The 25,308-nt window shown below is 36.1% G+C and overlaps 1 protein-coding gene across 1 annotated transcript in view; it reads left to right on the top strand.

Moving 5' to 3' along the window:
* LOC137243095 (WD repeat-containing protein CG11141) overlaps positions 1-24,672 on the top strand; it is a 43,879-nt gene extending 19,207 nt beyond the window's left edge. Inside the window, exons 3-5 of the mRNA XM_067770313.1 lie at positions 12,411-13,050; positions 13,114-13,711; positions 17,976-24,672. Coding sequence (XP_067626414.1) covers positions 12,411-13,050; positions 13,114-13,711; positions 17,976-18,645 — 1,908 coding nt within the window. The 3' untranslated portion in view covers positions 18,646-24,672. The remainder of the gene's footprint in view (positions 1-12,410; positions 13,051-13,113; positions 13,712-17,975) is intronic.
* The last annotated feature ends 636 nt before the right edge of the window (positions 24,673-25,308 follow it).

Here is a 25,308-nt window from a genome sequence, read left to right as displayed (position 1 = left end):
GTTCAGTTATTTTTTTTTCCATTACAGCTGATAACGCTAACTGTGAGCGAGTGTTTTCATTACGAAATTCGCAATGTACGGACGAAAGGAAACGTTTCGATGTGGAAAACATGAGCCACATTACGATCGTGCAATTTAATTTTGCATACTTGACGTGCCGTGATTTTTTTTCGACATTTGTCAGACCCTATGAATGTTAAACTTCTAAAACAAATTGCAGAAGTATGGACTGAGACAGAAAAAAGTGTACAAAGATTCAATCGAAATTTATATTTGATTTGTACTATGAAGATTTGACTGAAGCTATTTATCTTACAATATGATTCGTTTCGCTAAACTGTTGAATAAATAACTGCAATATTCAATAATGCAAAATGGTCTTTATTAAAGTACGCCACAATAACACTTATACTTCGCAACCACTAGCGTGAGTTACGTCTTTATGTTAGACGCTGGGCAGGGTACTACTTACGGTTCGATAGTGCCTTTGGTAATAACTACACTTTAGTTTCGATTCAATAATATTTTATTTAATTTGGGATATTCAAGATATTGGTAGAAATTACTTATTACGTACAACTGTTTAGTGCTTTAGGAATTAGCGTTTAATTCCTTTTATTCGACCGCTATCGACAGGTCGTGGCATAGTGTACCTATACAAGTGTGTCAACTAAGCGATAAACGTCAAAACTACAAGCAGCCTCGCTCACCTGATGCAAATCTCAGGTCTAGAGTTGCATTTTTGGTACGTAAGAGTACTTCAAGCTGAGTTGCATTTGTTAGTTTAATAAAACTTTGTAGTATTTACAGATGAAATAGTTGCATAAATTTCCGCGGAAAGAGGAATACTAAAAAATACTAAAAACAATGCGGAAACATACGGAAAGCAAAATTTATTTAAATTAGAGTCAAAATATAAAGCGCCACACGTGTAACATGGAAAAATTTCACTTCTAAGGCTGTTTACACAAATGCATAAGGCAAAATTATATAAACGCTTTAGTCGCTTCAAAGCAAAGATAACGTACGGCGTTTCATTGTTTTTCTTATGGCGTTGTCAAAGCGTAGGCACGCAACCAAAGCATTTATGAAAATTTTTCGATACTTCGCCCGACAGATGAATTTATGAATGCAACACAACCAAAGCGTCTGTGTAAATCCGCCTTAATTTTTGTAGCTGTGAAAGTCTCCTGCAAATAAAATGGTGCTGTAAGTGCAAACAAATCAAACTTCTATATGACACTACTTTATTTTCTATGTATTTTCCTTGCATTTTCTCTTATATTTTTTGTCGAGTGAGCCAATAAGGTTTAAGTACTGGTGTGTGTGAACTATATTTAAAAAAACTAACGAAATACAAGAAAAATAAAACGTAGTTCATTAAAAACAAATAAGCCAGTTTGTAATTCGATAGGGTTTTTTGACATTAGGCCGTTTTTTCATTATTTTTTCTGACAAATGAAAATTTTGTTTTTAGTTTCAAAATTTTGTGCATAAAAACACAACTAAATTCAAAGTGTAAATTGTGTGTGCAAATGAGTTTTCAATAAGTGTACATTTTTCAGTTTTCCATAGTTGAGGAATTTATCTCCAGATTCTTGTGTTACACAAATATAGTGAACTTGGGTACAGAAATTCAAATTAAAAAGTTTGTCACAATAATTTGAAAAACACTAACGTTTTCGTAATAAATTAAACTTGTAATGAAAATCAATAACTCTGAACTGAACACTTTTCGCCATGATATAAAATTAAAATGCTGTGGAACAGGAGCAACACTTTTGTGACTACATAAACCCTGTTTCAATCTTTTACGTCTCTGCACAGAACCCTAATTGACCGTTTTCAACCGAAACAACAATGGCAACCCAGATTTTCCCGTTATGCTCACTTAAGCGAGTGCCTGTCAGAAAGAAGTCAACACACTTATACTTGTACACTATGGGTCGTGGTTAAAGCTGGAGACATTGGTGCTTTATCTGTAACCGTATCGGTAACCTTATAACAGCTGATTCGACCAACCTTATGAGAATCAATGCAATCGATTATTGGTGCCGCTAAGGTCGTAACCGTATCGTAGCCAACCAATTGGGTTTTGGTTTACCGTCGTAACGATAAACAGCTGATTACGTTAGGGATACGGATACAGCGATACGACATACGGCACCAATGACTCCGGCTTAAATTCCGGGCAACAACTGCCTCTTCAATATTTCTCAATCTTTTGCTTAACCTAAATACATAAGGCATCTTTTCGATGCAAATACATAATTACCTATTTACTAAGCCCACTCAACAATTCACATATTCCCACATATGTATGTACTTTGGCTGCAACATACATAGTTGCAGTCAGTATTATTATTTATTATGCTTATTGGGGTATCTCATTTCATTCAGGAATGTTTTGCATTCCCGAATGTTGACACCAATAAGTATGTCAGTTTGTATACCTGTATGCCTCTGTAGAACAACATAAGCAGAGGCATCAACTGAATTGGTTGCTATTAATGTATGTATGTTTGTACATTTGTATCATTGTAAATTTTACCAAGTAGCGCAACTAACAGCTGATCGGTGAAAATTCGCACATTCACACGCACAGTTCTCGACTCAGTTTCAAAACAAAACTTTAGATTATTTAATTCAAATTTTAAAGTGAGATAATCCTTACAAATTTATGTATACAGAATATATATGGGGTTTTTGTTGTTATTAAAACAATAGTTGTATTTATATTAAAGCCTTTATCATTTTTTTTTTAACTTTGAAAAATCTCCGAACACCATTCCTTCATTATATGACATTCGACTGCCTAGTCCACTGCCTTCCACTCTATTCGCAACATAACCTCTACTTAAGCTGCCAAACTATATAGTAAACAATGATTTGTATGCTTCCAAAGTGGAGTCATACACAAAGCCCAGTTTAGCTGGTTGCAACAAAGTATCTTATTTACTTTATTTATTGTGTGGGTGGCCTGATGTGAAATGCTGAGCAAGCATTACTTAAGACAACTAAGTTCTTATTTTGGGTGAACAAGTATATTTTAAAACATACTTGTTTTCCCTTTTTCTTCGGTATAGGGAGTATTCCACATAACTCCCCCACCGTTAGAGTTAGGAGTCTCCTGAGGCCTTTTATCTAAATTTACAATTTGATTGGGGGCTGCTTCTACTAACATTATTCCCCCAGCGTTAGGATTTGGCCTTTCTTTATTTTTTTCATTTACAATTTTTATTTTTAAATTTTTCTTACGGAAAAATACCGTCAGCACGGCGATCAGTATTAGGAAGCATATGGCTATTGTTATATTTATACCTTACGAGACATTTTTATGGTATTTTAATTCTTTAATTTCTTTCAAATTTTCGACATTTTTATTTTCTATTTCTTCAAACAGTATGTCCTGTTTATAGCTCTAATTTAACATTTTTACAGGGTAGTGAAATTTTTCTTAAAACTCTACTTTATTATTTTCAAAAATCTCATTGTCTATTTCAATTTTACAATTTGTGAATGTAATCAAAAAGTTATCTTTCAGTACGATTTCTCTATTATCGCAATTTTGGCTTAAGGCCCTTTCATGTGCATTTACAATCAATAATGTATCATCATCTATGTTAACAATTCTAGTTTTATTATTTCTTTTAAAGAGACAATCGTTTTTAAATATACAATTTTTGCTTCGCTTCAAATCCTTTAAGGGAGTATCTTTTCTGTAATTTAAATGTACTTTATTTACTGTAATAATAAAAAAAAATTAACTCTTTTTCTGCTTCAGGCATCCCCATTATGGGCTGCTGTACTGAACCTATCATCATCATTATCATCGGGGTTTAGGTTAGGCAAATTCGCAAATTCTTGTGGTCTTTTTATGTTGGAAGGGTGAACGTTTTGCAACGGGTTAATTCTGAAATATGGTTGATCCTTATGCCTTACTCTTTTATAATTTTTAATTGGCCTTGTCTCTCTATTTTCGGTGTAATCTTCTCTTTTTGAATTATGCTTGGCTATTGTTTTTTCTTTTGCTACCTTAATTCTATCTTGTAATATGGATGGACAAATGCTTTCTTTAGCGAACCTTGGAGAGCACTTGATAGTTGAGTGATATCGATCGTTATAGTTAGCTATAACCATCTGCATCCTCATTTCTGTTGAAAGACTCGTATCATCAATTCCTGTTAGTTTTTCCAAAAGGGTTGAGTGAAGTCTCTCAATGTCTGCATTACCAGTGTGGTTATTGGGTTTAGTTAAGTGGACCTCAATATTTTCGGCATTCAGATATTCTATTAATTGTTCTGCTCTAAATTCATTATCCATTATAACTTTCTTAGGTTTCCCGAATTTTGCAAATTTTTCCATTAGTATGGTCTTCTTTGACCTCCAATTCCTATCAGTAATTCTATATGCTGCTGCAAATTTTGTTAATTTGTCTATTGTGGTAACAAACGAATGTTTGTTAAAGTGAAAAATATCTATGTGAACAATTTCATTTTTATCTGTAGGGGTTTCTGTTATACTAAATTTTGGTTTTATAGGCTTCCTATCATATTTTATCTGTTGACACTTCTCACAGTTATTTATTATTAACTGAACGTGATCCCTAATTTTTGGATAAAAAATATTTTCTTTCAGTGTATTATATGTTTCTCCAATGCCGCTGTGCATCGATTCATTATTGTGATACAAAGAGATTTGTCTATACAGTTCTTCTTCCTGCTCTCTTTGTGCACTTTACGAATTCCAACTTGCTATTACAGGAGAACATGGATATTAGTAACAATTGAATTTTATGATAATCCCTATCGTCAACTTCAGAAAAAATTCCAACTTTGCCACCCTTAATGTGCCTTTCCAATATTCTTTTTAACGTTACTTCATTATTCAAGAGATCAAATTCTATTATCTTCCTACCATGTATCGTTTGGACTTCAGCTTGAGGGCTATATGTCACTATGATTTGAGTCCTGTACTTATTGACAATTTCCTCCTTTATAGCAAAGTGCTCTAATAATTCTTCCTCGGCCGAATGTATCGTATCCGACATTTCCAAATTTGATTCCCTATCATTATTTTCATTTATCTTTGGCGAATTCTCGATTCGGCTTAAAAAATCTCCTACCGCATTATTCTTTCCCTTTACATATTCTATTTCGTAATTGTATTCTTGCAATTTCAAAAGCCACCTCTGGTGACGTTGCGAAAACTCTTTTCCCTTATATTTATTATTAAGGTACACAATCGGACAGTGGTCAGTGATTATTTTTAATTTATTTCCATATATGTATGGTCTAAAATATGTAATTGCATAAATAATTGCCAGAAACTCCTTATCGGTAGTGGCATAATTTTGCTCATGATTATTCAAAGTTCTTGAAATATAGCATACTGGCTGACCCTGTTGTGACAATACTGCGCCAATGGCGTAATCACTTGCATCTGTTGTGATTGAAAATTCCTTATCATACTCTGGGTATTTAAGGATTGGGTGGGAAGAAATGAGAGATTTGAGATTCTCAAAGCTTGAAATATATTGTGGGTCATTAGGGTTTATTTTACACCCTTTTTTCAAATATTTAATCATTGGATATGCTATTTTTGAATAATCTTTTATAAATTTCCAGTAGTACCCTGTAGCTCCCAAAAAGCTCTTCAGGTGTCTTCCCGTTCTTGGTACTTTTAAATCTAAAATCACTGCAATTTTCTCTTTATTGGGCTTTATACCTTCTTTAGTTAAGGTGTGCCCTAAAAATTTTGTTTCTTTCCTTAAGAAACTGCACTTATCCGCCTGAATCTTCAAATTGTGCTCTTGTAGTTTTGAAAAAATTGTATCTGTGGAGCTCAAATGTTCCTCCAATGAAGTGGAAAATATCAAAATGTCATCCAAATAAACGACACATATTTTATTAATATACTCTCTTAGTATGTCATTCATAAGTCTTTGAAAAGTAGCCGGGGCATTTTTCAACCCAAACGGCATTCTAACATACTCGTACAAACCTAATGGGGAAACGAAAGCAGTTTTTTCAATATCCTTAGATGCCATTAAAATCTGATGGTAACCTTTTGCGAGATCAAGGGTGCTAAAGTACTGTGCTTTGCCCAACTTGTCCAAGATTCCTTCAATATTTGGCAAGGGATGCTTATCGTCAGTGGTTATCTGGTTAAGCCTACGGTAATCAACCACCAAACGAAACTTCCTATTTCCCGATTTGTCATCTTTCTTTGGTACAATTATAATAGGAGAGCTATACTTACTCCTACTTTTTTGAATTATACCCTGCTTTTCCAGGTCTGTTATTTGCTTAATAGCTTCCTCTTCATGTTTAGGAGGTAATCTATAAATTTTTGAATTAATTTGCTGGTTTGTAGTGGTCTTTATTTCATGAACCACCGCTTTTGTATTTGTTAGGGTGTCCCCCTCTCTATATATTAATTTTTCGTATTTTTTAAGCAATTTTTCAACACCTTTACGTTCATCTGATTTTAGATGATCAAGTTGAATATTTTGCAATTTTCCCGATTCCAGTGCGTAAACTTGCTCTTATCGTTTTTGAATAAAATGGTATTTTAACGCCATTCAAAAGTTCAATTTCCTCATTTTCTATGTCAATTATTTTGAAATTTCTTAATATAAAATCATTTCCCAGCAACAGGTCATATGGTTTATCAAAATCCATTTTTAACCACCTCATTTTTGCATTATTAACATATTAAAATTCAGAGGGACAGGGGGAGGCAACTCTGTCGTTTGCACCCCTAATATTCCCATTCAATGTATTTATTATTATTTTATTCCCCTCAACAACTGGCAAATTATATTTATCAAATGTTTCTCTTTTCATAATACTGATGGTGGATCCCGGATCCACCAATGTCAAAAACTTTTTATTAAACAGTGTCAAAATTATTAATATTTTATTTTCACCACCCGAGGCTAGTTTGTAAAAAACTCGTCATTTGTGTTGGTGTTTTCCACTTGACTCGCAGCATCGACGTCCATGGGTTGAGGCCCATTTGAACGTCTTGTCTGCTGGGAGGTATTTTGCCTGTTATTATTAAAGTTATTGTTTTGTTGCCGACTACCTACCTGATGACCACTTTGGGGTCGGCTACCTACATGCTGGCTGTTCTGAGGTCGGTTACTTACCTGTTGGTCACTTTGCCTGTTATACCGACCTAACTCATACCTACCGTTTGTTTGCCAATTATTAGGCTGCCCATTTCTGTTATTTGAAAAAAAAAAATATTTTGTGAACGGCCGCTATACCTACCTGAATTATTCGCGGCCGTACCACCGTTATTATTATTATAGCCGCTGCTATTTTGCCTTGCAAAATTATTCCCTTGCCTATACCCACTATTTTGTGGTCGGGAGTTATAATTTTGTGTTCGCTTATTTGCGATATACATTGGATTCAGATTTCCCGAATCCAATCCTATAAAATTATATACGAAATCCGCCATTTGCGCCCATTTTACAACATTTCTAATAGCGCAGGCAAACGAGCCTGACGTTAATTGTTTAATTCGTTGAATGAGCATACCCGTAAGTATCTCCTTCAACGTACCACCGTTTTCGCTTAGAGCGCTAAGCTCGGTGATATTATCAAGGATATCCTTTGTTTTTCGACTCAATTCGGCAATTGAGTCTACTCTTAAATTTGTGATGTCGTTTGTAATCGACATCTGGTCTTTTGTTGACCGAAAATGTTGCCTCAATTTAACCTTACACTCGTCCCACTTATCTGGTGGACTTAGGGACAAAAAATTTTGGGCCGATCCTCCTATCTTCAGATCGTAAACCACCCTAAATGCTTCCTCCTGCTGCGTTGTATAGTCTGCCAAAATTCTATCCACCGTTTGGATAAATGATGGGAATTTCTTTGTATTACCCTCACAGGGTTGTAAATGTTTGGGTCCTTTTCTATTCTCTGCCTAACTGTAGTATTACGCTGTGCAGCATTTTCCTGCAACAGTCTTGTAATAGCTACAAGGCAAGCCTCTACATTTTGAGCCATTTTTCCTTTTTTTCCCGTTTTTTTTTTTCAACAAACCAACACACACAAACAACAAAAAAAATATTTTGCCAACGATTGCCTTTTCAAAAAAAATAACTTTCCTTTTCCTTTACCAACGCTTACCGCTTTATTATTATTAAAATATCTGTATATTCTTTTTTTTTCAAAACTTTAGGGGTTACAATATTCTTCTTTCCCCCTTTTTCTTTTTCTATAAAATATTAAGGATTGTTTCTCTTTCTTCTTATTTTTCCTTTACAAACACTTTTCGTTTTATTAACATTAATACATCTATGTATTTTTTTTTCTTCTATCGAACAATATTTTTCAAACGATTACTTTCTTTTTACTATTTCCGTTCTTCTTTACAGGTATCACTTTGTATATTTACTATTATTTTATTTTTATTTTCTATTGAACAATAAGTACCACCTGATAAAATTCCTTCCTTATTTTTCTTTCCATTTCCATTTGCATTTACAATTAAATTTACTTATTTACAATATGAAAAAAAAATTTTTTTTTCTGCCACCCTGCTTAATGTCCTTTCTTTGGTGCTGCTATATATAGATGCTATGGGTTTTTTGCCAATACTTTATTCCACTCCCATATGCTGCCTGTCCTGGTAGGTCTCCTTCTTTTTTCTTTTTCATCGTTGCTGGATTGCAACACTCCAATATTCCACTTCGTTATACCGCTTTATTATTATTATTTTTTTTTTCTTTTATGTTATTATTGAGTTGCCGCCCGATTAATTGTTATTTTATTAAATTATTTTTTTATTTATTTATTTAAAAAAAAAATTTTTTTTTTCACTTCAATATTTTTTTCCCGGTTCGCCGCGACTGCGCCAGTTACGTCTTTATTTTAGACGCTGGGCAGGGTACTACTTACGGTTCGATAGTGCCTTTGGTAATAACTACACTTTAGTTTCGATTCAATAATATTTTATTTAATTTGGGATATTCAAGATATTGGTAGAAATTACATATTACGTACAACTGTTTAGTGCTTTAGGAATTAGCGTTTAATTCCTTTTATTCGACCGCTATAGACAGGTCGTGGTTAAATTCCGGGCAACAACTGCCTCTTCAATATTTCTCAATCTTTTGCTTAACCTAAATACATAAGGCATCTTTTCGATGCATATACATAATTACCTATTTACTAAGCCCACTCAACAATTCACATATTCCCACATATGTACTTTGGCTGCAACATAGTTGCAGTCAGTATTATTATTTATTATGCTTATTGGGGTATCTCATTTCATTCAGGAATGTTTTGCATTCCCGAATGTTGACACCAATAAGTATGTCAGTTTGTATACCTGTATGCCTCTGTAGAACAACATAAGCAGAGGCATCAACTGAATTGGTTTCTATTAATGTATGTATGTTTGTACATTTGTATGCTTCCAAAGTGGAGTCATACACAAAGCCCAGTTTAGCTGGTTGCAACAAAGTATCTTATTTACTTTATTTATTGTGTGGGTGACCTGATGTGAAATGCTGAGCAAGCATTACTTAAGACAACAAAGTTCTTATTTTGGGTGAACAAGTATATTTTAAAATATACTTGTTTTCCCTTTTTCTTCGGTATAGGGGGCATTCCACAAAACTCGTGCTTAAATCACACTGATATTCATGCCTCAGCCGGTGCTGCTTTTATACTCTTCGGTTTCCTCGTTCGCATACTTCTAGGCGTTTCTCCTTATAGAATTTACTAGTTCGCTGAAGAGTGCATACTTTTGTGAGTATCTCAGAAATATGCATGTGTATGTGTGAGAACTACTTTGCTGATGATTGCATACTGCTGTGTATCTCTCCGCTACTGTATGTACATATGTGTAGACATAATGATTTATTTGTTTATGTAGATACAAGTGACTGCTTATTATCGGCGTAGAGATGATAGTATGCCTTAGTGTTGCTAATATTCATCACACTGCCCCCACGTAAGTCTGATCGTCGCGATCAGACAAATTTCCTGATCTAAACGCTGCTAGCATCTCCAAATGAACCACCCTTCTATTTCGTGGTTTCCCAATGTTTTGTATGCGGTAGATGGTATCACTGATCTTCTTCACAACTTTGTACGGCCTTCCAACTGCACCAAAATTTGGATGGAACACCTTTCCACCGGTAAGGGTTGTATAACAGTACCAAATCTCCCTCGCGGAAACCTTCCGAATTATTGTTCTTGTACCTGTGTTTCATCCTAGTGCTCATTATCCTGATTCGTTCCCTCACACTCTGTTGTTTGGCCAACGAACTACTTCGTAGAGCTTGCGCTTGACGGATTGGCTTTGCATAATCAGTATCGATCCCACGTTTCACAACAGCTTAAGCTGCAACAGTGTTAACTTTTATATTGACAGTCAATTAATGCAAAAATTTCGCATAGCACAGCATCTAAATGGGTGTTGAGTGTAAGCAGTCTCTGGAGAGAATCGGGACAGGTAGAAGCCTACATCTGTATTGGGTTCCAGGGCATATGGGAATAGATGGGAATGAAAAAGCAGATGAACTAGCTAAAAAGGGCGCATCCCTTGAAGCTTGCTCCGTAGACGTCCCAATTAGACTGGGGGAGATTAAGAGAATGCGAGAGGTGCACACGATCGACCAAGCGGGAAAGGTGGGTTCAAGCGCGAGGCTGTAAAGTGTCGAAGATTATGTGTAAGTCTTACAACCTTAGACTAACAATGTTGCTTCTCTTATTAAAAAGAGAGGACTGTAGACTCATGACGGGTATTTTGACTGGACACTGCCTTCTAGCGTCACATGCCTTTAAATTAGGCTTGGTCAGTGATAGCAGATGTACGAAGTGTGGGTTGGAGGAGGAAACGATCGAGCACGATCTGTGCTCCTGACCTGCGCTTGCCAGGCTAAGACTCCAGCTATTAGGAGTGATACAGCTGCCAGATCTAAAAGCAGCAAGTGGCTTAATTCCTGGAAAGCCTCTAGTATTTGCCAAGAGGACGGAGTTATTTTATAACATAGGTCTTGGTTTTTCAGTTTGTTCGTTAAAACAAACTTCTGGTAACACTACGGACTCATGGACCGGCCAGTTCAACCTAACCTAAGGCTTATTTGATGCGGCCAAAATGCTCCTGGCATCAGGCCTTAATTCTGTAAGAAATACTAGTTGGCATATTCCTTACAATAGTCATTATTTTTCTGTACTTATGTCATCAGGCATAAGAATTATGTGAAAGAAAACGTTATATAAAACACTTATATCCTATATAAAATAATGCTTAAATAAGGTATATTATAAGCCATTAGGAAGAATATTATAAGGTTTATGCACCAAATAAAATAAGACTTACGTAATGCGTTATTATAAGATACTGCTGTCTGTATTCGGACCTTATATGTATGGGTTATAACTAGGGCTGGGACTATCCGCATATTCGAATATCTGGATATCCATACGGATATCCGTTGACACGGATAAAATCTGAACGGCATGGATATCCGGTTAATATTCGTTTGTGAAACTATACGGATATCCGGATTTATGAAGATCCGGTTAATAACTGTATTTTTGGGTATCCAGTGAAAGCAACAAATTGATGTACCATATATGTTTATTTAACATTAATAACAATAAATTCGTGGGGCATTTAAATCAATTAACAGCGTTTTTTCACAATATAAACAAATGGCACTGTTCTTATTTTCACTTGTTTGTAAAATTGTAGCTTTTTAATTTTTGACGTTAATTTAATAATCTACAAACATATTTTGTGAATCATTTTTCGATGTTTGCTTGGTTCAATTCTGATATGCAGATATTCAACTTTTATATTCCAGTATCCGGACATACGGGTATCCGGATTTTCCATTTACGTATCCGGATAGCCGAACAGCGGATATCCGGATTTCCCATTTATGAAGCCGGATATCCGGATAGCCGGTTTATCCTGATAGTTGTAAAATCCGGAAGGAGTTCACATCCCTAGTTATAACCCACTAAAAATCAGTCTTACATAAGTCGTTATAAGAAGATAATACATCGAGTACAATATCCTGATTATAAGGATTTTGAACGAGGTATAAGGAATAGTGTGCCATGAGAAAAATAAAAATAAAATCCGGTTTACTTAAAGATATTACGAAAATTCATCGACTAGAGCTAGGTTCCATTTACCATGTATCCCTTAAGTTTAGGCAACATTTTATTTATTTATTTGTTTACCTTAGGCATAGGGCTTATTTGAAGCTTAAATCAGGTGCTATTATAAGGCATATGGTGTGCTTTATTTACCTTATTCTAAAGTTTACCAATCAGGAGTGAAACCAATATTACTCCTTGCTTACAACCGCTTATGCCAGTTTTGGCTGGGTCCATATATATATTAATCTCTCTTTTCCTTTACAGCATCAAAGCAAGTCGGCCGAGATACTGAGCGAAGCATACGAAATTGTGCAACTGAGTGTTTGTCAGAGTTATCTGTTAGTATCGACGCTTTATCGCTCTGTTGTGTGTCAACTTAATACAACAACTGGGCAATGGCAAGTGACTCAAGTGGGCAAAACGGATCGCAAGGTATTAACGGATTGTGGTGGTATTTTTATCAAACAACAACAAATACGTCGGCCTATTTTGGTTTGTGGTCGTCCTGGTTTACGTTTTTGGATTGCTAATGCTGAGGGTAATGTTGAGAAAACTTTACTATTTCGTGAGGCAGTTGCACGTAGTCCTACTTGGGAGATACCGATATTGAATCCTAAAACATTGACACAACAACAATGTTCAAATATCGATTTAGGTGATAACAATGAATTCTGTAGAAGCTTCGGGGCCTTACATTTATATGCTGGTCAGGAAATGTTAATTGTAACCCACGATGAATCTACTTTGTATGTACTGAATTTGGATCGTTTACGTGTTGAGGCAGTGGCACGTGGTTTTCGAAAAATATTGGATTTTTGTGTGTGTGGCAAAGAAATTTTCGTTTTAGAAGGCTCCCGGTCGCTGTTGCGTCTAGCGCCGCTCCCCGAGAGACCTAGTAAAACTGGTACTTTTTGTCTTTTTTAAATAAATATTTGTATACATTATATAATGGGTCCAATTTGTTTAGCCAAAATAATTTTCAATCCATCAATGCCCCCACCAGTTCCCTTATTGGGCGCTACATTAACTGGAGCTTTTGAATCACCCGTTGAATCTTTTGAACCATTGGAACAACCAGTTGGCAAAGCAGATGAATGTTTTGAACTGCTATCCGTTGAGGCGTTCAATTTGAATGTACCAATAGAATTGGCAGTAGAATCGCCTAGAGCCGAACAAAATCGTCGTTTAGAAATCTTTAACCAAATTTCTGAAATGGATTTTGATCAATCCATTTTACATCATAGTGGCATATCACAGAATGGCGGCGGAGAAGGAGGACGAAAAAGACGTGCACGTCGTAGCCGCGTAGGCGAAAATGCCCCAGAGAGTATTAGTAGTCAATTGACCGCACGACCAATAATAAAGTCGCAGGGTATTGTAGAAATAGGTCGCATTGTATATCCGGAAACAGAATTGGAAGTTTCGAAAAAAACATTGATAGCGGTAGAAGTTATGGATTCAACGCCGAATATAAAACGTAAGAGCACCACCAAGGCCATTTTAATGGAAAGCAGTTTTTGTTCGTCAGCAGTTACGGATAATATAGAGAGTGGAGAGAAAAAAAGGTAAGGCAAAACTAATGTACCAAAATAGAAAGCAAATCTCTAGAAACACGTTTAAAAATGTGTAGTTAATAAGAAATCGCAAATAATTATTAAATTAATACCAATTTCAAAGCGAAAGGTCATGGAATCACAATTCTGTTTATTGAAATAGTTAATTTCTCCTTTTCACACTGGGCCACTTAACGAACAATCTGCCAGTGGACCAAAAAAAAAAAATATTACGCTTTTTACAAAAATTAGTTAAAATGTACATATGTATGTATAGCAGCCGCTTCTTTCTTAACTTTAAATACAAACAAAATAAAAAAATATTCATAAATGTTGCACCTAAGCAAATATGTCTATTTTTGAAAAAGCCATATTATCCTTTGCTGCAAAAATAAAATGTATCTATTTTCCGTAAATTATTGAAAGTAAGTTATCTTTTATTGTTATTTGTTATATTGACAACAAAATCCGAAATACCACCTAGCAAAACCGACTAGATTTTAAACTCTGAGATAGTAAAGGATTTGTATTTTGGATGTAAGATTGAATTCAGTAACGGTTTTAATGTAGAAAACTGGACTAATTATTTTATTAACATTCTGTGTGAAATTGGTACAACATATTGCAGCGAATTTAAATAATTCTCGATAGTTCTGCGCCTTCTCTTTTAACCACTAAGGCTAGGTTAGGTTAGGTTGCAAGGGCTGAGCTGGACACAATGGTATCAGCTCACTACTTAGGCCACCACTGGGCCCATTGTAATACCCTATACGGTCTCAAAGAGGACCCCTACCCTGCCTAAAGTGGGTCAAACCACCTCGTGGAAATTATAAATTTTGCTAGAGCCTTTACTTCATAGCTAGAGACCTCAGCGAGGTCATGTAGAAAAGGTTTACCAAGGATGGCCAACCTACGCCTACTAAGCGCTGGAAAATGACAGAGAAGGTGCTGGACACTCTCTTCCTCTTCTGTACATCTGCAGCTGCGACAATAGTCGAAGGTCGTTGCCCCCATTCTAGCACCATGCGTGCATATTAAATAATGCCCTGTAAGAATCCTTATCACGAACGATAGAACTGATTTGTTTAAAATCAGAAGCGCTTCTGTGCGCCCCTTGTCATATGGGGGCCAGGTTTGCCTGGATGTCTCACACGATGATATGGCTGACCATTAGGGCGGGTGGATTTAAAAATCGCTAATTGCTCTGTGAAAATCGTATTCTAGGGATCAAAATAAGAAACTTTGCCGAAGGAACCAAACCAATAAAACGAATTCTGATGTCCCCCCCTTTGGGTCGAACTTTTTGGTAGGGGCAATTTCAATTCTACCTGCTGTGTCTTGTGGTGGCTTAAAAAAAACAACACAAGCAATTTTACGATCTGCAATTGTGTCACAGTGATACCTTAATTTTTTAAAACGGTTGAATAAAAAACCCACAGAACTATGTTTACGACATGCAAATGCATCACAGTGATGCCTTGGTTTTAAAAGGGGGTTGTAAAAACGCTAATTTCTAATAATTTTTTTTTAATTTATTTTCTATTACTAAGTTAAATTCATTTTTTCATTTACATATGTTCTGACTAAATAAATTTCTAAAGAGAAAAATAAACTCCAAAAAGGAAAAACATAGGCATTTCAAAGTGGGATTTTTCAAAATTTGCCCCTACGACCCAGAATTCGTTTTAAAGGTATGGTTGCTTCGGCAAAGTTTCTTATTTTGATCCCTAGAATATGATTTTCACAGAGCAATGGGCGATTTTTTTGCCTCCCCACAAATCGACCCGGCCTACTGACCATAGTCCATTTGCAATTCTTATAGTGCTTGTGTTCACACGATGCCTGAAAGTGGCCATGGGTATACCTACCGAATCATTTCCCGGAAGGATATGGTCGGTGGTGCCTCTTCTGGCCAGCTCGTCTGCTCTGCAATTGGCTTCAATATCCCTGTGCCCAGGTACCCATATAAGGCTGAGCCATCTCGTTAAGAGATCTGCGGCATTCAGTGACCGACTTTGCCTTGTCGACGAATGAGTCCAGGGCCTTTAAAGCGGTCTGAGAAAATAAACACCCGTTTACCATCCTAAGGCATAGACCCGAGATGGTTCACAGCCCTGTGTATTGCCAGCATTTCCGCTTGGTAAACACTACAGTGATCTGGTAGGCGAAAAGAGACCTCTAGACACAGATCTGGCGAAAAAAAGCCTGCTCCCACCTTCCCGTCAGGCTTAGAACCATCCGTGAATATGTTGATGGCACCCGGTACCGTATGTTGTCTGGTATTCCAGTCCTGTCGCGATGGTATATACATATATACTATAGTTTTTAACGAAGCCGTTCTTTGGCATGCAGTAGTCAGTGCGTACCGGTATTGGGACTGGGGCGTTCATGCCCAGGATTGTTGCGTGTCCACTAGATCCATTTGACCAGAGACCTGTTTCCCTTATGCGTAGAGCGGCGATGACCGCTACTTCCTTCGCCACAAGGTCAAGAGGTGGAAGGTATAGCATTGTGTTGAGGGCTTCAGATGGAGTGGAGCCGAGAGCCCCGGTGATGCAGAGCTCCAAACTCCGTTGCACCTTTTGAAGCATTTTAAGATAGGTAGTTTTAGCTAGTACAGGCCACCAGACCAAGGCACCATAAAGAAGAATCGGGCGCACAATGGCTGTATAAATCCAGTAGGCCACCTTAGGGGAGAATCCACTAAACTGTCGAATAAAAAACTAAAATGCTCTGTATATAAAATGCTCTTTATTTAAAGCTCTACTATGGTATAGAACTTCGCAATTCAAATTATTCCAGTACTTCAATTGAGCTGCTTTCAAACTTCCAGTTAGCTCGCCATTATTTTCTCCCAGGGTAGATAATTTGGTGTAGTGGTGTAGTGGTAGTGTGCTCCCTCTAATACACCAAAGATCTGCAACATCAAACATTTGAAAAAAATTTTTTCAATTAGAAAAAAGTTTTTCTAAGCTGGGTCGTTGGATTGGAAGAGAAGCTCGGCCTAAAATATCTTCTGAGATTGTTGCGCCTTCTTTTATTGTGGACTTTTCGCGAACAGTCTTCTCGAATAGTTGCTTATTTATTTTTCGTTTTTTTCATATGTACATACATGTACATTAATATATCTGTAGTTTATGTAATTTCATATGCGCTATTTGTTGCTGCGAAAATGTGAGTAATATCTGTATCTTTGTTGCTGTGCATATGTGGGTGCAATGTCTGCGCTTTTGTTTGTTGCTGTTTATAAGTGTGCGTAGTTTTTTGTTGTCTCATTAGCTTAGATAGCTCTTGTAGTTGTGCAGCAGCCAAGGCGAATTCAGTAGAGGTGGTGTTATCCCAACAGCTGATTGCTTCTTCTTGATAATTTTCCACACAAAGCCTTGTACAACAAAATGTCAGTTAATCGAAATCTATGAAAATTTTCTTTTGACTTGACATTCTTCTGAACGGCGAGTTGATTGAATTCGCTTTGCCACCACCTGGTATAAATTCGCCTTGGCAGCAGCATAGTGAATATTGGAATTGCTAATATTCGCCGCAATATTTTTAAATATATTTGGCTGTCCCATGGGATATATCTAACCTTTTAAACTCGTTTCAGTTTTCAATACCAAAGTCGAATATAGGCTAAATATTTTTTCAAAACCTAAACCGTATCCAAAGCTGTTTCCTTTTTGAAACCCGTTAATTTTTTTTAAAACTGAAACCGTAGGCGTTAAGTGCGGTTTGAGTTTTCATAACCGTTGAAAACCGCTTAAGTTTTTAAAATCAAAACTGAAGCGCCGCAACAGTTTAAGTTTGAAATCTATCCCCTCTATTGTGAGTGTCGATCGCAGTAGATTGTCAACCGCGATAATCCATTATCTCTATAATGATTAAAAATTATGTTGTATGCATCGAAAAGTTAAAAAAATATCAAAATCTTTTTCGCTTTATAATAGTCCAAAGGTTTAGCTATTAATTTGCATAGTAACAAAATTAAATGGAAAAGATGGAATCATTAAATGGTAGGTTCCGTATATCGGTAATACATATATTTGCACATACATCCAACAACGCAGGTTATAGCAAACCCCATCCCGGTTCTCAAACAAACTGGCCATATATCTCCCGGCAACTTGGTACTTCAAGACTATAAAAAGACGTAGGAGCACATTTTTCGGTTGCTGAACTCTTTCCATTTTCCATTCTAGGGGCTGTTTTATACTTCGCAAAAGTTTCTTACATAAATCACTCATTAACAACAGTGTTTCAATTTCATATTACATTTCAGCAAATTAAAGACAACATTTAAGAGTAAACCTAAAGCTGGTTCTGTCTCAACACCAATATCACCCAATTCACCGGAAACGAGCAAAACATCACTCCCTACAAAACCCATAAGTCTTGCTGAAGAACTCAATATGGCTGGCATATCATTTGGTCCCAAACAATCCAGCATAGATTCTGCATCGCCATCGCCAACACACACATTTCCAGCGGTACCAGCTTGCACACCCACACCAACACCACTTAAAGAGCTGGCACTAGCATATCCTAAACAAACCAAATTAGAAGATGCTGGCGTTCAAACAACGCCGCGCAAAATAGCATATTACATTGACGAAGAAGAGAATGATATATGTTCTGCTGATTATAGCGCTGGTGAACCAATTGATGGCCTATGTAATGCAATTTTTCGATCTGCGAGTATACTTGAAGATTATGACCAAGTTAATGATGATAAAATCGCTACAACATCAAATAAGTCACCATCGGGAATGCATTTGCAATTTGTTAGTACGCAGCCAGTGAATGACGAAATCAATAGTTTCCTGCCAGATTTTCGACGTGTGTGTGATCCATGTGCCGCACCACCGCCACACATTGCACAACGGAGCGCCCAACCCCCTTCAGCAGAATCGAATGGCAGTTCTAGTGAATGGGAATTTTTAGATAATTGAAAATGAATATAGTTTGTACGTATGTAGTTTATTTTTTGTAAACGGTCATTCCTTATTTAATTGTGTATTTATTTTTGTAACTACTTACTGACTAAGTATATCGCTTATTGCAAATGCGCCATAGATTGTTTTTATCATCATTATTGCATGCAGGGAAATTATTATATTGAATTTGTAAATGTGCTTATTGAAAAAAAAATTTTGTTTTGCGATATCTAAATTTTAGGAAACGCAACGTATTACATAAAAAAAATTGTATTATCCAAAGCTATGAGTTTATGCTTGTTCGTGTCTCAGATTTTTGCTTTTTAGCAATATTTCACTATGATTTTTAACTTATCGTGGTTTCTTTTCTGAAAAAAATTTTACCCTCATGTTGCACTCGAAGATTTTAACTTTTAAACTAGGTCAGCTGGCGTTGTGCAAAATGGCTCTATTTGTAGGCAGTGAGCCCTCTTTTCTTATTCAGTGGAATTTATTTTTTGAGAGCAACACACAAAATCACGATAGAGCAAGGAATAACTAACAGGGCGACATTATTTTCAGAAAAGAAAACGACATTAAATGAATGTATGTATATATGTAGGTATGTATTCAATTTAATTGTGCATTTTTTTGCTAAACATACATATGTATGTATAAAAAATAATTTATACCAAATAAGAATAGTGTAAATGCTTCATACCATAAAAGAAAATAAGATGTATGCATGTATGTATGTAACTATGCAATATAGAATTTTATTTTATCGGCTCCATGTAGGTACTTTGGTTTATTAGCCTCTGATATTCAAAGTTTTTACTGATAAAAAGTCGGAAGTGCAATTTTTTAAAGCGGCCGTATTATGATTAAAAAATTATTTTAAAATAAAGACTCAGCTTAAGCTTAATGCTAGATATCCACTAGTGTCCGACCGAGTAATTGTTGTGGGTTCGGCTACAGAACAGTACGGCATACAGATTTTTGTTTACAGCTTTTCACTTTTTGTGGGCGACTCTGTCGTGGGTGGGGTTAGTACATCGCTATTTTGTGGTACCTTCACTCCTCTACCGGTTTTGTATTTCACTTTGTCCAACTTTTTTTTAATGAAAATTTCGTTTATTTCAGTTTATCAAATTTTAGAAAGACAGCACGACGCAAATTGGAGTACATGCTAGGCCTAAACCTCTTTGGAGGTAAATGGCGCCAAGTATTTATTGTACTTTTAACATATTTCTTAAAACTTTAAAAAATTTTCATGATGAAATTTCGTGTTCGGCATGGTTGAATCATGGGCAGAACCCCATGAGAAAATTCGAATGATGGATCGGATTTGGGTTAAATTTCTAGTTCGATGGGGCACTAATATGTACATCTGCATACATATGTGTACTTAAATGCATACGCTGGAGTGCAGAATTTGGGTAACACTGTCAACTCAGGGGCTAAGAAAAAAATAGTAAAAATGATTCGACCCAGATAGTATTTTTCATTCATTTCTTCAGTCTGCAGGTTAACCGTACAGACTATTGTTAGTTTAGATCAGTGAATATATTAAAATTGAAGATAGCTATAGTGGCATTAAAATCTATTATGTACGCATAATTGTTGCATAGACGTATATTGTATATTTTAGACCGGCACACCGGAGGGCAATTTTAATTTAAGATACGCAAATTTAGTAAAGGTTCTTTAAACTCATTCAATTTTATTAACATGAGACGAACAATAAGGATCCCACACAAGCCACAATAATCAAGGTGACAGACACCTTACTAAAAAGATATGTATAAAACGACTTCAGTGTGCATGCGTCTAAAAATTCTCTCAAATTTCGTCTGATTTATTATTTGCGCAACCCCAGTGCTGAAATATCTCAAGGCAGGGTCGGATTAACCCTCGACGGGGCCCTAGGCAACCATCAATTTTGGGGCCCTTTTTTCATGTCCGTTCCTTTCTTTTTTCGATTAAAAAATACAAACTTATATCTTACATAAAAATTTTATTGTCACAATGTAATAATATCAATAAAATTACTATCTACATTTTAAACATGTCGTTTTCTACATTTATTTTCGGCAAATTCATCAATTATATCATTAATATCGATTTTGTTCAATAAATCTGACTCAATGCAAAGTATACCTAACATCTCGAGTCGCTCTTGTCGCGTTGTAGCTCTTTCAGCAGCTTTGATTCTTTTTAATTGCGAGAAGGATCGTTCGGCAGAACAATTTGTGATCATTAATGTTAAAAAATCCGAAGAGTTATTTCTGTGTTAGGAAATAGATCGGCTAATTGATCTTCCATTAGAATCTTATACAAATGACTGTGAGTTTTTTGTGCATCAGTGTATCTGGAGTTCACGTAACTTTAGAATTGTTTCATTACAATGAAACATTTTTCCAAATCTCTAGAATAAAAACGAACTAAGTTATTTATAGCTTCGTGGAGGTCTCCATCACTAAGAGAAAAGTAGATGAGAAATGCAAATCTCTCTGAAACTTCCATATACACTTTCGCACGTTGTTTGATTTCACTGTGAAGAGTGTCGATGATTTCAAGGAAACCTTGTGTCCTAAAATCATCGCGAGGCGAAAATTCTACTTCTGCACTTCTGGAGCATTTCCGTCATTAGGTTGGTTTTTTCTACGACGAATACGTTTTACGATTTCTGTATAACTTACACCAGGTAATAATTGTTTTGTTTTTTCCTCGAAATCACTGAACTTTTCACGGAATGAAACTAAACTCTCTTCTAACAATCCGTACAAAAAACCTAACGTTTGCAAATCTGCTTTTTCACTTTGCAATAACTTACTCACTGAACGCATAGCAGTCAAAATATGTTTCCACAAAATCAACATGAAACCAAAGTCGAATTTTTGCATTTTATTCGCGATACACGTCGCCTCCTAATGAGTATCAGTATTTTGTGATTCATCATGAGCAATGATTTCTTGAGCTTCTAATATGATATCAAATGAATCATAAACTGCATTCGCCGCATTCGAATGTGCTTCCCAGCGTGTAGTTGACAATGTCTTCAAAGTTTTCTCATTGTTTATTTTATTTTTTAATACAGCCCCAACGACAGATGGAAGCGGAAAAAAATTATATAACGTCTGCATAATGGCGAAAAATCTACTGCATAAAAACAGCACTTCACAGCATGCTCTCCAACCAAATTAAGGGAATGCGCGGAGCAGGGAACATGGATCGTATTCTCATTCAAACTCAATATTTTTCCTTGCACACCTTTATACTTCCCGGACATGTTTAATGCGGTGTCGTATTATTGTCCTCTACATTTTTGAATATCTAAACCACAGTCTTCAGTAAGAAACTTTAAAGTTTGATTCGCTAGACTTTCACCAGTATGACCTTCCAACTGAAGAAAAGATATAAACCTTTTTTATTATTCAATATACTTTCCTTTCACTTCGATACACTTCTTTGCACGCTCATACAATTTGTCAAATGAGTCGGAAATGTCCTTTTTAGGAACCTTGTCTAGTTTGTCGGTCGTCGCCTTTTGAATGCGGTCATTTGAGTTTTATTTATTTGAGTAAAATTTATTTTCAGTTGTGATTATATTTTTCTTTCACTCTCTAGAATTTTATGTTTGTAAGAGTAAGGCAACTACCTATTCTGGCTACTTGTTAATCCGGCCCTGTATCAACGTCCGATTGAAGATTATGACGGATCATTTGAACTACAAGTGGCATATAAACTTTGACATAATCGGCAACTTAGAAAACAAAAAGTATTGTGGCATGATGTTTATAAACAGTATAAAAACAGTAAGTTCCTTGTGGTATTGCCGGCAACAGAACGCGAAACAGGTATGACTTCGCCTAGGCAATTTAGGCTCAAAGAACGATGACTCCATTTTCATGACGTGCACTATAAACGAAAAAGTTTTAAATGAATGAGCACGTGATACTGATTAACCGCCCTTATAAGAAAACAATTTTTTTTATATCAAATCGTTTGTGTACGAAGCCACGTTATTGCAAAACATGGTTAAGAAATTTTCTCATTTCAGCACTCAAACGATGCGTGATCAGCCAGAAAATAAGGCGCAATTACTTAGAAACAAGTAAAGCAATAGCGGTAATCATAATCTTTACCGTAAATGGAGCCAACCGTACAATCTGTAACTATAACTGTAATCGTAACTGAAATCACATTTTTTTTACTCTTCGATTCAAAACACAATGCTTCTCCTCTAAAAAAAGCAAACGCTTTAAAATTAAAAGGCCAAAAGGCGCAGTCCTCATGCTCCACAGGAATCTCCATGGTCGAGATCAAGAATGTTTCAGAAAAAAGGACCTTTCTCAAATTTTCTAGTAGAAGTTTGAGTAACTCAATCCAAAACTTTTGTAGTGTAAGATCATAAATGCAACCATGTCAACTAATTAATAGAATAAGCAAAAATAGATCACTGTAAAGGAAAGAGAAGATGGTGGACTTCCGGTTCATGATTGGATTGGATTGAAGACTGAAAAATAAAGTACTAAGTTAACTAATCCGGACGTTTCTGCTGTTTTATTAACCATCGAAGGTAGAAGTTACATCTCAGGTGTGTTAACGAGCCTCGCGCACTATTATAAACAACTAGTTTGTAAAATGGATGCTCGAGAGAACATTGTCAAAGTTTTAACTGAAAATAATGTGGATTTCCCTCCTACTGCCAACATTATACAATTATGCAGATTACTGCAAAATATAGTTGGCGTGGGATATAATAGCTGCGCAAATACGATGAATACCATTCCGAACCAAATAAATTGGAGAACATTCCGGACGAAATGATTGAGATAAACCCTGCCGTTTCTATTGATTCCTCTTCCGCCACTGCCGTTACCGCCGTTCATACTGCCGCCAAAGAGGATAGATTATCTATCCTCTTTGCCTCTACTACCGATGTTTTGGTTGAATTCAATTCAACACCTGCCGCTCACGATGTTTTTGCTGCTGCCCCATCAAACTCTGCCCCAATTGACGTAAGAGCCACAACCATAAGTGTGGATGACGAACTGGTGGCGCTACGAAAACGTATGGAGATGTTAAAATTAATGAAGGAAATCGACGAGCTATGAGCTAGTACTGGGGTACAACAGCAACGTAGACTGGATTTTGCCGATATAGAGCATGCTGTTTCCAAGTTCAGTGGTGACGATATATCAGTGACGGTGGAACATTTTCTTCAAGACTTCGAAGAAGTAATGGAGTCGTCAAGAGTAGACGAACGATTTAAATTGCTGGCTCTTCGTCGCTGCCTGGTGGGAACAGCCAAAGTTTTCCTTACCACCACCAAAGCGTTAAGCTATGCCGAGTTAAAAAAGGGCCTTACGATGGAATTTGATGTGCCGATACAGAGGAACGAAGTTTATAAAATGTTGGCAAGACGCAAGTGGGACAAAAAGAGCGAGTCATTACATTGCTACGTTCTATTGATGCAGGCAATAGGAAAACGGGCAAACATATGCGAAACAGAAATCATGGATTTCATAATAGACGGCATAGGTAATGTAGTGCCAAATGCACATCTACTGTTACCGGCCAAAACACTTGATGAGTTGAAGGTATTAGTGAGCCATTTTCAAAGAAGATATTTCATAGTAGAACCAGACTAATATTTGTTAGAAATTAAGTTATAATGTATCGAGGTCGATTACAGTGTCAGATTGGCCGAGCTGTAACTCTGAACACAAATAAAGAATTGTATTAGATTAGGTATTAGATTTAGATTAGGTATTAGATTAAGAAATGTACGATAGTGAAGATAGAAATTAAGTTATAATGTATCAAGGTCAATACAGTGCGAGCTGTAATTATGAACACAAATAGCGAATTGTATCAGATTAAGAAATGTACGACAGTGAAAATAGAAATTAATATAATGTATCGAGGTCGATACAGTTTCAGGTTGGCCGAGTTGTAAGATCATAAATGCAACCATGTCAACTAATTAATAGAATAAGCAAAAATAGATCACTGTAAAGGAAAGAGAAGATGGTGGACTTCCGGTTCATGATTAGATTGAAGACTGAAAAATAAAGTACTAAGTTAATTAATCCGGACGTTTCTGCTGTTTTATTAACCATCGAAGGTAGAAGTTACAGTAGTCACATGTATCACCAAACCAAATATGCTTCGAGATTGAGACCTTGCAGGTAATTGTCAATTTGGGCTCACTGAAGGTGGTTCTGATTTAAAATTTCAACTCAAGTGCAGTCTATATTTGGTTTCTATTTCAACCCCAGACTATTAAACTTCCGATTTTCTTATTTACACAATACGCACCAATTACAAATTTTAAATAAATATATTTATTCAATTCGCTCAAGCTTACAACTTTTATTTATTAGGCCAGATTTTTATGTGCAAGTTTAAACTCCAGTTTAAGTTTAATAAAGTTGAACCCTAGCACTATGGCCGCTCAAACTAAGATGAGCATCAAAATTTTATGTTATCCATCAAAGGGTAAGGTTAAACTCCATTAACCTTTAAGTGGAGCTAAACCCTGCATTAAAAACCCGGGCTTTAATAAGGAAACTGGGCACATTGTGTGACAGTATGCCAATCAGTTGATCTGTCATGAAGCAGATGGTGAAGTGATCTTCTTTAGAATGTGCGAGCGATCGTATTGAGATAGTAGAGACAACATAGAAGAAA

This window comes from Eurosta solidaginis, chromosome 3 (assembly GCF_040869045.1).
Source record: "Eurosta solidaginis isolate ZX-2024a chromosome 3, ASM4086904v1, whole genome shotgun sequence".
Taxonomy (NCBI): Eukaryota; Metazoa; Arthropoda; class Insecta; order Diptera; family Tephritidae; genus Eurosta; species Eurosta solidaginis.
This window is presented reverse-complemented; position numbering and strand designations above follow the sequence as displayed.